Raw genomic sequence first — 13140 nt, 5'->3', positions numbered from 1 at the left:
GGCCTTAGGCCACGAGGGGCTCCCTTGGCCAGCAGCCCTGCAGACCTTCTCCCTCCCGGGGGGCAGCTTGTGACTGATGGCATTGGAACAGGGAATTCCTCTGGAAGATCAGAACCCATCTCCCAGTGGCCCACATCCAGAAGGCTCCTGGGACAGTGTCAGAGCTCCTGCCTTAAGGTCTGAGGAGGAGCTTCCTGACTTCTAGCATCCTGGAAGTGGACCTCAACACGAGGCCTTTGCAGCTTGGGGGAGTGCCCAGCAGGACTTGGGCTAGCCTCACACTGCCCGAGACATTATTGGTATTGGTCAGAAACCTGTAACTAGCTCTAAGGGGCTCACCAAGAAGCACCACTCTCTGTTGCTCTTATGAATGCAATTGTTTCAATAATTAGTGAACTCACCCATAGGTAATTGGTTTTGATATGCAGGGATCAGTTTTTGTTCATAAGTAATTACACAGCAGTGACGTAGTTAGAATTCAGGAGTTGATTTCTGTTCATGAGAAACAGTCTGAAAAAACACATAATGGAAACAGCTCAGGAAGCTGTGCTATTTGCCTCTTTTTGCCACTTGAATGGTTTGTTGCTTTAGGAGGCTTCAGGGTTTCTTTTTTTTAAGTGTTTCTGAATTAGCCATGTTCTCATAGAATGTTAGAGCTGGAAGGAAATTGGAGTTCTTCTAGCCCAAATGTCTCATTTTATAGATTTACTTAAATACCAAATACACACACACACACACACACACACACACACACACACACACACACTTTTTTTCATATACTCTGTAGAATGAGATTGTATATCAGGTTGTGATTTGATTGTTTTTCTTTTAAAATATGTAATGAATTCAACATGTAGATTATCCCCCTCATTACCTCCTTTACCTTCCCTCTCTCTTCCCCACAAAAAAAAAAAAAAAAAAGAAAAAAAGAAAAAGGATAAAAAAGGAGGACCAGAAGGAATCACAGTCAGGAAAGTTTTGTTCAGAGATGGAATTGACCCCTTGAGAAATGGTAAGAGCTGCCCTGCTTCTCTCTGATCTCCTTATTTTACTTTTGTTTTCTTCTCTCTGTAAGGAAGTGCCCCAGCCCTATCCTGGTTCTGTTTCCCATTACACCCCTATTCTCCTATCTAACTGGGGGAAAAAAAAGAAAAACAAAACCCTTGTACCAATATTCAGAGCAAAGCGTTCTTCCCACATTGACTGTGTCCACTGACACATCGCATTCTGCATCTTGAGTCTGTCACCTGTCAGGAGCTGGTCCCCATGCTGCTTCAGCCCCGCTCTCTGGTCAGAGCTCTGGAGTCTTAACAAGATTTTTTCTTTACAGTGTATCTGGCTGTACATTGTTATGTTCTGCCTAGGTCACTGCACCACTTCATACAATTCTAGTTTTCTCTGTAATTTCTTTCTTTCGTCATTGCTTAACGCCCAGCTTCTTAAACTGTGTACCTGAATGTGGGGGATCACAAAATTATAATGTGTCATCAATAAGTGTTTAATTTGCCTAACTATTTTAGGCACCTATATACCCAGGGTTGTGTAAAAATTGCTCCAATGAAAAGAGGTCATGAGTGGGAAAAGTTTAAGAAGCCCTGGCTTAGAGCACAGTATGACTCCATTCCATTAATGTAGCCGGGCTTTCTGCAGCCAGAAGGCTGCTGGAAATAGTTCTCTGCTTCCTCATCTTCCATAGGAGAAGCCCCCGGCGGGCTGGGGCTTCAGGAAAACGACTCGACAGAATTGATGCTGCCAGGAGGTGGCCACGCTGGGCGCGAGGCCTTGATTGCCCATGTGGGGCACAGTCTCCCCTTCATAGGGAACATTACTTCTCCAGTAGCTTCATCTCCATTACAGTTACTGAATTTGAGGGTTGTAAGGGTTCGAGTCCAGCCCATACACAAAAGGGATCTGCGCCGTAGCACGTGTGGCAGCTGCGTCTCCAGCCTCTTCCTGAAGGCCGCCTCCTCAGGGAGACCCAGCCTCCACGGCTCCCACTTGTCCTTCCTGGCCTGCTTCCCCAGGGGCTGCGGCTGTCTTCCCTGACACTGCCCTTTTCGGATAAAGGCCGGCCTGGTCATTTAGCAAAAGTGGGAAAGCTGCCCATTAGTGAATGCCTCCGGGGGCTACAACGCCCAGGCTGCCAGTGTGCTCGGAGCCGACACCTTCCAAGGACCTGTGCGGCGGCCGGGAGTGCGTTTGAGGCTGCTGGGAGATGCTTCCCTGATGCTCCAATGGAGGGACCTCGCTGCCTCCCAAAGGGCCTCCCGCATCAGAGCATCCACGGGCTTTCTCTTGGTGGGCCATTGGAAGCCGAGCCCAGCTTTTCAGGCTCGCTGTCCCTTCTCAGCCTTTTTCTTTCAGGCTTTCTCAATTTTTTTCCTAACATCTCTTCCCTTTCCCCTGACACTGCCCAGAGAGAATCCTCCCTGCTACACAGAAGGCGAGCCAGGAAAGCCCTTGTCAGTTGGGCCTGGGATGTCTGCATCCTCCGGGGGTCGCTCCTCATTGGCGGTGGCAGTTGGAGCTCTGGTCCTCCGTGGTCACGGCTCTTCAGCTTTATTTCCAGCCAAATGGGACTCCTCACTCCCCAGCTGGGCAGCAACCTCCCATGTTTTCTCCTAACAGAAAGCACCATCACCTTTTTCCTACATCCCTTTTGTTTCAGGTCCATCTTTCCTCACCAAGAGCAGATCTTGCTCTAGAGTGGGTCACACTCCTATGGAATCTTAGCTTCTGGGCAGGAACTGTCCTTCTTTGTGTGTTTTTAGAGGTATTTATTGTACCTTCAGTAGTGTGCTGTTTAAAATCAGTTAATACCTTTCAAGGTTATCTCAGAATAGATAAATACAAAATACTTTTTGATCCCATTGAGACATTGATCTTTTCAGTACTTCACTTACCAGAGTCCTCATGGGAATCAAAATGTTGGGTGGGTAATTCAAGCAATAGAAATAGAAAGTTTTTGCACACGAATGCTTGAGTCCAGAGTCCAAAAACTTGTTGTGTAGATCTGTCGTTTTAATGGATTTGATTTTATGATGTAAAAGAATTAGGATTGAAAACATCACCATTACATTATGTTAAGTGTTTTGTCTTTCTCTATTTGGAGGACTAATGAACTACAACTAGATTTTCAGTAGATGGCTTGGAACTGCGCTGACTGAAACAAAACACCTGTTAGAAACACGTTTTAATTGAGGTGACTAATGGCCATTTTCTAGCTTACTGCTCTCCTCTTCTTCCTCTCCTTCTTTCCTTCCACTCTCTTTTTCCTTCTTTCCAAGTTTGGTTTCCCCCATCTTTTACTATCTTTTTTCACCTCTATTCCCTTTTCTTGACCTTTCTTCCTTCCTCCTTCTCTGGCTATTCTTTCTTCCCCTCCCCCTAACATCTTCTTTTTTGAATCCAGAACCAAAGCAGAAAGAAAAGAATAATTTACCACTTCTGAAATTTTACAGACAAAAATAATCGGACCATGGGAAGGGACTGCTCTTATTTCAAGGCTTGAGTTCTGCTTCCTGTGCCTTTAATAACTGAGATACTAGTAACAATACCTCATATTTCTGAATCTCTTGAAAGATTGTAAAGTGCTTTCTCTTGACCCTGACAGTAATCCTGTTAAGGTTCAGAATTTTAATATTGGAATATTAGAACTTGCAACTTGCAACAGATGCCTTCTGTACATGAGCGGGATTTGCCTCACACTACATCTGAAGCAGAACCCAGACCCACCTCCAGGCCCCAGGAAGGGAGAACCATGTTGCCCAAATCTCTCCCTTAGGTAAACCTGCCTGTCATCAGTTTTTACCTTGTCCTCTGTGCCCAAGGGCCAAGCAGAGCGGTCTAGCCTGACGATCCTTCAGAGACATTTAACCTGGAGAGATAAACTCTAGGGCTGCCATCTTCAAAGTGTCATAGAGAAGACAGCTTCAGAAATAGCTGGGGATAACAAAGAGGCCGACTTAGACTCGATGCCAGGAAAAATTCCCTAACAATTAAACCGACTGCCTTGGAAGAAATGGGATGTTACTGGGAAGCACAGGTGGAGGTAGCCAGTTCATTAGGTAGCCATAATGGCCACTCAAGGCCCTTCCAACTTTATAAATCCTGCAGTGTCTCACAGAGCGCCTTCCATAGAATAGCATTTTAGAGCTAGGCAGAGGTCTCTTAGCATGAATGTAGGTATCCCCCCTCATCTTGCACATGACAGACAGGAGGAGCAGAGAGATAATGTCTTACTCTGAGAATCTCCAAATGAAGACATTTCGAAACCCCGGCTTCTTCAGTGAATTTTCTACAGTATCACAGTCGCTCAGTGATTGATGAAACTTCGTATATTAGACATACTCCATGTCCCATAGTCTAAGGGTGCCAAGAAGACAAGAGGTCACAGTCCTGAGAACCGCTGAGAGAGACGGAGTCCAGGCAGGCACTGCCATTAAGAAAACCCTGAAGAGCTTCTTGAAGAAGATGAGATTTTATATGGGACTTGAAAGAAGGTAGGGGAGCTAAGGAAGGCGAGCATTCCAGAAATGAAGGATAATCTGTGAAAATGGCTGTGGGCAAGAGAGAAGGAGTACCTGGTCTGAGGAGGGAGGAGCCAGAAGGCGGGGGCCAGGCATCCCTTCACAGGAGGAACATAGAAGGCTGAAGAGAGAGAGGAGAGAACCACGGGATGAAGGGCTTTAATAGCCAGAGGGTTTTATATTTGGTCCTAGAGCTAATAAGGAGTCACTAGAATTTATTGAAAAGCAGGTTGAGTGTCAGACCTATATTTTAGCAAGATTCTTTTGACAGCTGATTGGAGGATCGTTTGGAATGGGGAGTCACAGAAAGACCAATGAGAAGGATGTAGCAGTGGTCCCTTAATGAAATGGTAAGGGTCTGCACCAGAGTGAGGGCAGTGTCATCAAGAAAAAAGGGAATATACAGGAGATGTAATGGACATAAATTTTTAATAGCTTTTTATTTTTCCAAATACAAGCAAAGATAGTTTTCAGCATTTACCTTTGCAAAATCTTGTGTTCCAAAATTTTCTCCTTCCCTTCACCTCGCTTCCTTCCCCTAGACAGGAAGCAATCCAACTTAGGTTAAACATGTACAGTTCTTCTAAACATATTTCCATATTTGTCATACTGTACAAGAAAAAAAATCAAAAGGGGGAAAAAGTATGAGAGGAAAAAAAACAGTAAACAGACAACAACAACAAAGGTGAATATGCTTTGATTCACATTGGATGTTCACAGTTCTCTCTCTCGGTGTGAATGGCTCTTTCCATCACAAGTCTATTGGGATTGCCTTGAATGACCCCGTTATTGAAAAGAGCCAAGTCCATCACAGTTGATCAGCACATAATCTTCTTGTTACTCTGGACCATGTTCTCCTGGTTCTGCTTCCTTCACTCAGCATCAGTTCCTCTAAGTCTCTCCAGGCTTTTCTGAAATCTGCCTGCTCATCATTTTTCATAGAACAACAATATTCCATTACATTCATATACTCTGACTTATTCAGCCATTCTCCAGCTGATGGGCATCCACTCAGCTTCCAGCTCCTTGGATGGGCATAAAATTGTCAGGTGTTGGCACAGATTGGCTACGTGGAATGAGAGAGAATGAGAAGCTAAGGCCGAGGCCTCCTGAGCTTGACCTGGAGGTGCCCTGGAAAGGTGCTGATGAAAATGGCGGTGTCATCAAAAGAAATCGGGAAGTTTGGAGGAAGGGAGGCTTTGGGGGAAAAGATAATGAGTTTTGTAGAATGGGGATAAAGCATGCAATACCTGCCTTGAAGCTTACTCTAAGGAAAGAATTTGCTAAATGTAAAGTGCTGCTGGGTAGCTGCGAGACCTATTTGTTGGGATAGTTTGGCTCTGTGATTTGCCTTATGGCTTTCTAAGTTTTATTGACCTTTCAGTTTGTCATAAAAGGATGGGCAGATATAACTTGTTAAAATTTGGACTGAACAAGTACTGGTAAAGAATCCGTCTGTATATGTGAAGTTAAGGTAGTCTTCCTACTGCAGATTTAAAAACAAGACTTATTGGACCTTTCTATTTTACACCAATCATGGACAGCGAATGGCCCCTTAGCATCATTCAAACACCAATTTTCTTTCTCATCATCACCCTCTTCCTCCTCCTTTAAAAACAAAGTGAAATATCTCTCACTTTTGAATAATGAGCCAAGAAAAGTTAAAAGCTTAAAGTCTTGGAATTTCTGAGCTATTGAGCAATGCTTTCACATTCCTGGAGCCCTAGTGAGAGCAGGTAATGCAGGAGGAAACAGCTGAAGCTCCTGGAGGGAGAGAGACCTTGTGCGTGGGGGAGGGGCCAGTGGGGATGCAACATGCACAGGATGCTGGGGCTGGAATTCACACTCTTGGGTAACCAAGGGAAGGGAAAGCAGGTGGTGGCAATGCTAAGTGGAAGGGAGTAACAAAAAGCAAATGCCCCCAATTCCTCTTTAGCGTGCCTGTGGTTTTCTAGTTCCCCCTCCACTTAAATATAAATTGCATTTATTATATTATTATTGTTATATATATAAGGTGCTTTATTATTACACAATATTTCCCAGATCTTATGTCTTTTGATCCAGCAACCCCTAAAAGGAAGTGACATAAGTATTATTTCCATTTTTCTAGAATTATAGGGTCTAGAACCACAAAAAAAACTTTCTAAAGAGATAATTTAGATGAAAAATAAATGGCTCCTGGGTCTTTGCTTCCAAAAATCCAATTGTGTATTATCCCATTTTACCTCATGCCTTCTGGTTTCTAAGTCCAGGGCTCCTTTCATTATATCCCAGAAACCTAAAGTTGGAACAATGAAGAAACCACCCCTCACAGCTCCTAGCGACCAAATCCAGTATTCTTCCATGTTGTTTCCCAAATAGCATGCCTTGTAGATTGCTGTTTCCTAAATTAAACATTCCTATTTTCGTATAATTTTGTGTTAGATTTAATGTGCTGTATCACCTCTGCTGGTTACTTACTTGTGGCCTTTGGAAAGTCGTGTAATTTTCATGAGCCTCAGTTTCCTAATCTGTAAAACAAGGGACTATAGAGTGGATGTTTTCTGAGGTCCCCTCCAGTTAAACCATTTTGTGTTCTAAGATCTTTTAAAATTTTAAATTTCTTGCTCTTCTTTACTCCCCCCCCCCCTACATACACATATGTATATTTCCACCTGTATGTAATGAAAAAGTCATGGTTGAGGGAGAATAGAAAGTCAAAGAAAAGATAGAATTTTCAATTTAAAAAAAGACAGGATCCTATTAAATTTTCTGTAAAATATTTGCTTGATTTGAAAAGACATATGAACAGCATAGCCTGTGTAGGGGACTTAATTCACCAAGTTTTCTCATTTCTTAATTAGATTGGACTATCAAAAGAGAAGTACTGGCTTGATTTAGTGGTGGAATGATGAAATACTTGGAATGTTTGTAATGTGGGACTTATGCAATAAAGTGTGTTTGGGGAAATTCATTAAGATTATCAATTCAGTCCTGAAAATTCATTATAATGAAAAACATCACACCTTCATAATGTACTTTATTCAATGTAATGCAAATTTATTTTTAATCCAAGTAAAGTTAGAGATAACTCACTTAATTAAAGAAGTAAATTTCATCTTATCATTGTCTGTAACAATCAATTTTATTTTTTTTCTGGGGAGCTGGAGAATATTCTCACTCTCTAAGAGAAGAAGTAATTACATTTTGACACTTTTTCTTTTTTTCCTTTTTATTAGGAAACCTGCAGACCTGCAGAACTTGGCTCCAGGGACTCACCCACCATTTATAACTTTCAACAATGAAGTCAAAACGGATGTGAACAAGATTGAGGAGTTTCTTGAGTCAGTTTTATGCCCACCTAAGTGAGTATCAAAGGAAAAATAATGCATGGAAATAATGCTACTGTTGATTTTTTTTTTTCACTGACTAAATGGAACAACTGGTCTTTGAAAAAGAAAATCCTATCTCCTGATACATTAAAAGGTCTTAACATCTCATTCATGTGCAAATACTTTAGGAGTATCCCCTCAAAGTATTTACTTTCTGTTAAATATAACTGAATGGCTGCTTGAGCTAAAGTTCAGACTTTGGCAGGATGAGTCACAAAAAGAAGGGTTGGCTGGACTGGAGAGAAAGGAGGATCTGCAGTTTCAGAGCAGGTGAAGGAAGCCCGGCTAGGTTTGAGAGAAGAGCATGAGTTAAATGGAGTCCAAGGGGAAGGCAGCAGTTGTGGCCCAGGCACCATTAGCCAAAGGCCCCAGCAGGGTCAGAGGCAGGCAGGGCAGGTGGTTGGTTGATGTCTGTCAAACAGCAGCAGTCACTTTGACAAAATGCCTCAGCCCCTTTCCTAAGGCCATGTTCTCGTTGCATAAGTCTCTCTGGCTGGAAGTGGTCTCCTCCTTTATTGTGGGCACCCGTTTGTGTGCTGTGCCCTGTGCTCTTCTCTTCCCCTCCTGGATGATAAGCTCTGGGGGGTAGACACCAGATCTATTTATCTCTGGCTTCCCCTTGCCTAGCATACAGTACTTAATGTTCAGCTGAATAATTTAAATCTGCAGATAATTTCAGACTTTAATTTAGGTAATAGCTCTGCCTGCTCTAACAATCATTCCATCAGGGCTCCTAACAAATAGCATCAGTGCAAAGTCCGAGGCTGGAGGGGTGGGAGAAGGGGCAGAGACGGAGTTGTAGGATCCCGTAAACATAGAATTTCAGAACTGAAAGGGACTTTGGACCAGAGCCTGTTAAAGGGGCCTGAAAGCTTGGCTTGTCAGGGCTGGGAGAACCTTTGGACCCCAGAAAGTCAGGGGTGGAAGTGTGCTGCAGAGGCCCTCCCGCAGGCCCCCAGGAGGGCAAGGACTTTGCGCCTTACTTGGTGGAAAGGGTCCTCTCTCTCTCAGGATCCCTGGACATCATCTCTTACTTTCTTCTTCCCTTTCCCGTTTGTGACAGACAGTCCTTCTCTTTGACAGTCCATTTTCTCCCATCCCACCAAGCTGCATGCCCCGAGGAGGGGCAGTGCCCTAAAGCCTCTGGGACTTCTCCCTCCTCATCAAGGGCCGGGCTGACCTTCTCTCCCTGTCACATGTTCACTCACCTTTCCTCTTTCTTCAGTCAGCCCCATCACTCAACATTTTATTAAGTGCCTTCCATGCACTGTGCTCTAAGTGCTGGAGGTACCACAAGAGGCAAGAGATGCTGGTCCTTGAGCTCAGGGGAGACAGCACAGAAGCCAGCCTAGACACAGCAAGTGCTGTGCAAGATAAATAGAAGATATATACCAGGGGAAGGCTGGGGAAGGCTTCCTGGAGAAGGGAGGACCCGAGTGAGGATCTGAAGGAAGCCAGGGAGGTCATGGGTTAGAGCAGAGAAGGGAGAGCTTCCAGGCAGGAGAGACAGCCAAGAAAAGACCTGCAGTTCTTTATGGAACATCAAGTATCCTGGTGGGAAAGATGGGAGGAGGCTGGGCATATTGCAGACCTCAGCTATGGCAGGGGAGGGAGGGAGGATCCAGAAGGACCTGAGGGACGGGGGGATGGTGGTGTCCCTTTTTACAGCTATAGCTACTTTAAAAAAGAGAGAAAGATAGAAATTCCTGCGTTCGCCTTGTCCAGAAACATATTTTATTGTGGACCTCGAGTCCATCCCTTCTTTGTCCAGACATTGATCCTCTGGAGTCACAGTTGGTGATTGCAGTGATTAGAGTTCCTGAGGCTTTCAAAATTATTTGTCTTTATTTACAAGGTTGTTATTGTATAAATCATTCTCTATATTTCTGTTTTCTTCCCTCGGCCTCAGCTCATACAAATCTTCTCAGGTTTCTCTGAAACTTTTCTTCACATCATTTCCTATGGTGCTATGAAAAATGCCACCTCCATAATCAATTGGACAAACATTTATTAAGATTTATTAAGTATGTGTCCCTACCCACCTTTCCATAAATTTGTTCAGTGTATTTATGTTTCATTTTTTTATTAAAATGATTTTTAAATGATTAATTATAAGCCAGTAAAGGACAGTGTATTTCTCAGTGTACTGAACACGCTGTATTGCACATAGGAAGTGCTTGATAAATGTTTGAATTGAAAATCATGTAATGCTATCAAGCGTGTACTTGACCCAACTCCTGTCTATTCCATCATGACCGCTGATTAGCAGCAGGTGGAAGGGTCAGTGTAGGAAGCTGCCCTCTCTGGAGTGATTTAAGAAACTGGTGAAAGGGCCCAGTCAAGGCCTTCTCTCAATCTAGAAGGATCCGAATTCCGACCCTTGGTGAAAGAGCCGCTTCTCCCTGTCTGTATAATGACAGGCTTGACCGCTTGGTTCGTTGAGTTCTCTGCCCCGGGGAAAGGACTTCCTCTCTTCCCCCAGCTAATGGAGAGAACGCTGAGACTTGGACTTGGGGCAAAAGCAGTCCTGTTTCCACCTTGAGACTGGGGAATGGGCAGGCTGCCATCAGAAGGACGGGGCTGCCTTTTCTGCAGGGTCTGTGAGGGAAAGCCAACCTTAAGGCGTCCTCCCCCGCCTTCCCTCTGGGGAGAAACCGAGAAAGGGGGAGTTCTTCAGCAGGGTCATCGAGTGCCATGGCCGGCAAGGGACTGTGGAGGTCCCTTAGTTAAGTCTCATCATCTTACAGACAAGGGGACCGAGGTTATCCAGCTGTTGAGGGAGAGAACTGGCCGCCCGGTCTTTCCGCAGAGAGCACACAGGTAGAGGCTGACCGCCTGACGCCCGCTGTCTGCTGCAGGGCACGGGCGGTAGCAATTCTGGCCGAGTTGTCCAGTGCGCCTTGGAGTACCGGGAATGCTGGTTCACAGTCCTGGACCTTTAGCAGAAGAAAAGAGGAAGGAAGCTCACCAAGCTAACATTAATGGTCCACCATGATCAAGGGGTTCTGTGCCCTCTTAGAGAGGAGGAAACCGAGACCTCAGTTAGTTAAGCAACTTGCCCAGGATCCCGCAGCTCAGTGGCAGAGCCAGCGTTCAAGTAAAGCCCTCTGGCTCAGAGCCAGTGTTGTTTGTTGTGTTTGTCCCTGATGGCCTGATCCTTCCTTGACCTTGGAACCCAAATAGACTCTTCTAGCCCCTAAATTTCCCTTTTTAAACAAACGTTTACACTGTCAGCCACTATTCAGGTGGGTATGGGGGGGTGGACTTTGGGGGAGGGAAGTGCCTCGGGTTCAGATCTATTTCTGTCCTGTTTTTCACCCCGAGTCTCCCACACTCCCCCAAACACCCCATGCTTCTAAAAGTGGCGTCCACCCTGAACATCCAAGGGATTTCCCATCATCCATCAGCATCTTGTTACTGGGCACCCACACATTTAGACTTTGTCATCGTCCAAAAAGAGGTTAAGCCAATGTACTTTCAAGAAGCAGCGTGCGGTAAAAATTATTAGTAAAGAGTAGTAAAAATAAATTGTACGAACCTTTATTGTACTGTGCTTCCTCCCTCCCTCCCTCCCTCATGAGAAATGCTACGAATCACCTATCCGGTGTCTGAGGTCATATTTGAACTTGGGCCTTCCTGACTCTAGGCCTGGGTGCTCTGTCCACCGCACCACCAGCTGCCCTTTTGCACATTGGCAGTCCACTGAAGCACTGAATGTTTTTAAATGCATAAAATAAAAAATATGGTATTAAAAAGGAAACTAATTCAGCTAAAATTTTTTTATCAGCTTTATTTTAAACATTCACAGACCCCACATTAAGCAACTCTGAATGGAGTTAGAAGACTTCAGTTCTAGTCTTGGTTCTGTTACTAGCTAGGTGTGCTTCCTTAGATTAGTCATGTCTGTTCTCAGGGTCTCGGTCTCCTCACCTCTCAGATGGAGGAGTTTGATGGAAAATGATTGTGCTGTAAAAATGGTGAAGGGGATGGTCTTGGAGAAACTGTGGAAGATTTGTATGAGCTGATGCAGATTGAAGGGAGCAGTTTATACAACATTAACAACAATGTTATAAAGTGAGAAATTTTGAAAAACTGAAGAATTCTGAGCCATACAATGACCAACACAGAGATGGTAGAATGCCGATTAACACATTGTTTTAGACATAGCCAATATGAGAATGTGTTTTGCTTATTATAAGCAACATAATAATAATTGTTATATTACATATATCATTCTGTATGTCATTTTTCTTTTTTGAGGGGAAGGTGGGAAGAAGAAATAAAATACATTTGTGCTCATTGGAAAAAATTAATTAAAAAAAAAAGAGACCAAAAAAAGTGAGGGTTCTGGCTTAGTCATCTCTATTGTTCCTTTTGGTTCTAAAGTTCTGTGAATAAATGTTTCAGTCCTCTGAGGAATCATGATTTCCTTGGTGCAGATTTTCCTTGTAGTAATGAAGACAGCAGCCTCCCCATTTCTTATGAGCATAGAATCCTAATGAGTTCATAATAAGCCAATAGGCTGATTCTTGTTTTACGGACAGTTAATGTGCCTGTACTGAGCCTTCCCAGCTTAATAGCAGTTGGAGTTTGAGCTTGGCTCTGTGGGTATTGTTTTTGAAAAACCAGGGTCATTCTATTCTTTAGCTTATTCTCTCACCCCTCTCCTGTTCATTTACAGAACTGCTTTGAGTTGTTCCTTAGGGAATGATCGACAGAGGAAAGGAGAGTTGTATAGTTAAAAACACCAACTCTAGAGTTGGAGAACTTGGGTTCAAATTCTGCCTCTCCTACTTACTGCCTACATGGCAATGTGCAAGCTATTTAGCCACTCTGGGCCTCAGTTCACTGGTCTGTAAAGTGAGCAGGTCAGATTTGTTACTTGGTCTCAGAGGCCTCTTTCAACTATAGACCTGTGTTCCTGGAACATTTATCTAGTCCTCCAGAGAAGGCCTTAAGCCGCCCTGCCCAGAATCATCTCTCTCTTCTTGAAAGGAACAGCTGCCCTAGGCACAGAGGCACACTGCTGAAATCCCTGCCCGTCCTTTGTTGCTTAGCTCAAATGCCAGCTCCACAAATCAAGGGAAGAAACATTTAAGATCTATTAATTACCTGTCCCTATCCATCTCTCCATAACTCTGTTTGATGTATTTATCATGTTCCATTTTTAATTAAAATGATTTTAAATGATTAATTATAAGCCAGTGAAGGGCAGTGATCATCTATAATTTATTTTTGTA

The 13140-nt window shown here is 43.8% G+C and overlaps 1 protein-coding gene across 2 annotated transcripts in view; it reads left to right on the top strand.

Moving 5' to 3' along the window:
* The window catches only part of CLIC4 (chloride intracellular channel 4), a 74665-nt gene that overhangs the window by 49659 nt on the left and 11866 nt on the right, over positions 1-13140 (top strand). For both annotated transcript variants that reach the window (XM_051988218.1, XM_051988219.1), the window contains exon 3: positions 7748-7873. In XM_051988218.1, coding sequence (XP_051844178.1) covers positions 7748-7873 — 126 coding nt within the window. The remainder of the gene's footprint in view (positions 1-7747; positions 7874-13140) is intronic.

This window comes from Antechinus flavipes, chromosome 3, assembly GCF_016432865.1.
Source record: "Antechinus flavipes isolate AdamAnt ecotype Samford, QLD, Australia chromosome 3, AdamAnt_v2, whole genome shotgun sequence".
In the NCBI taxonomy this organism is placed as follows: domain Eukaryota; kingdom Metazoa; phylum Chordata; class Mammalia; order Dasyuromorphia; family Dasyuridae; genus Antechinus; species Antechinus flavipes.
This window is presented reverse-complemented; position numbering and strand designations above follow the sequence as displayed.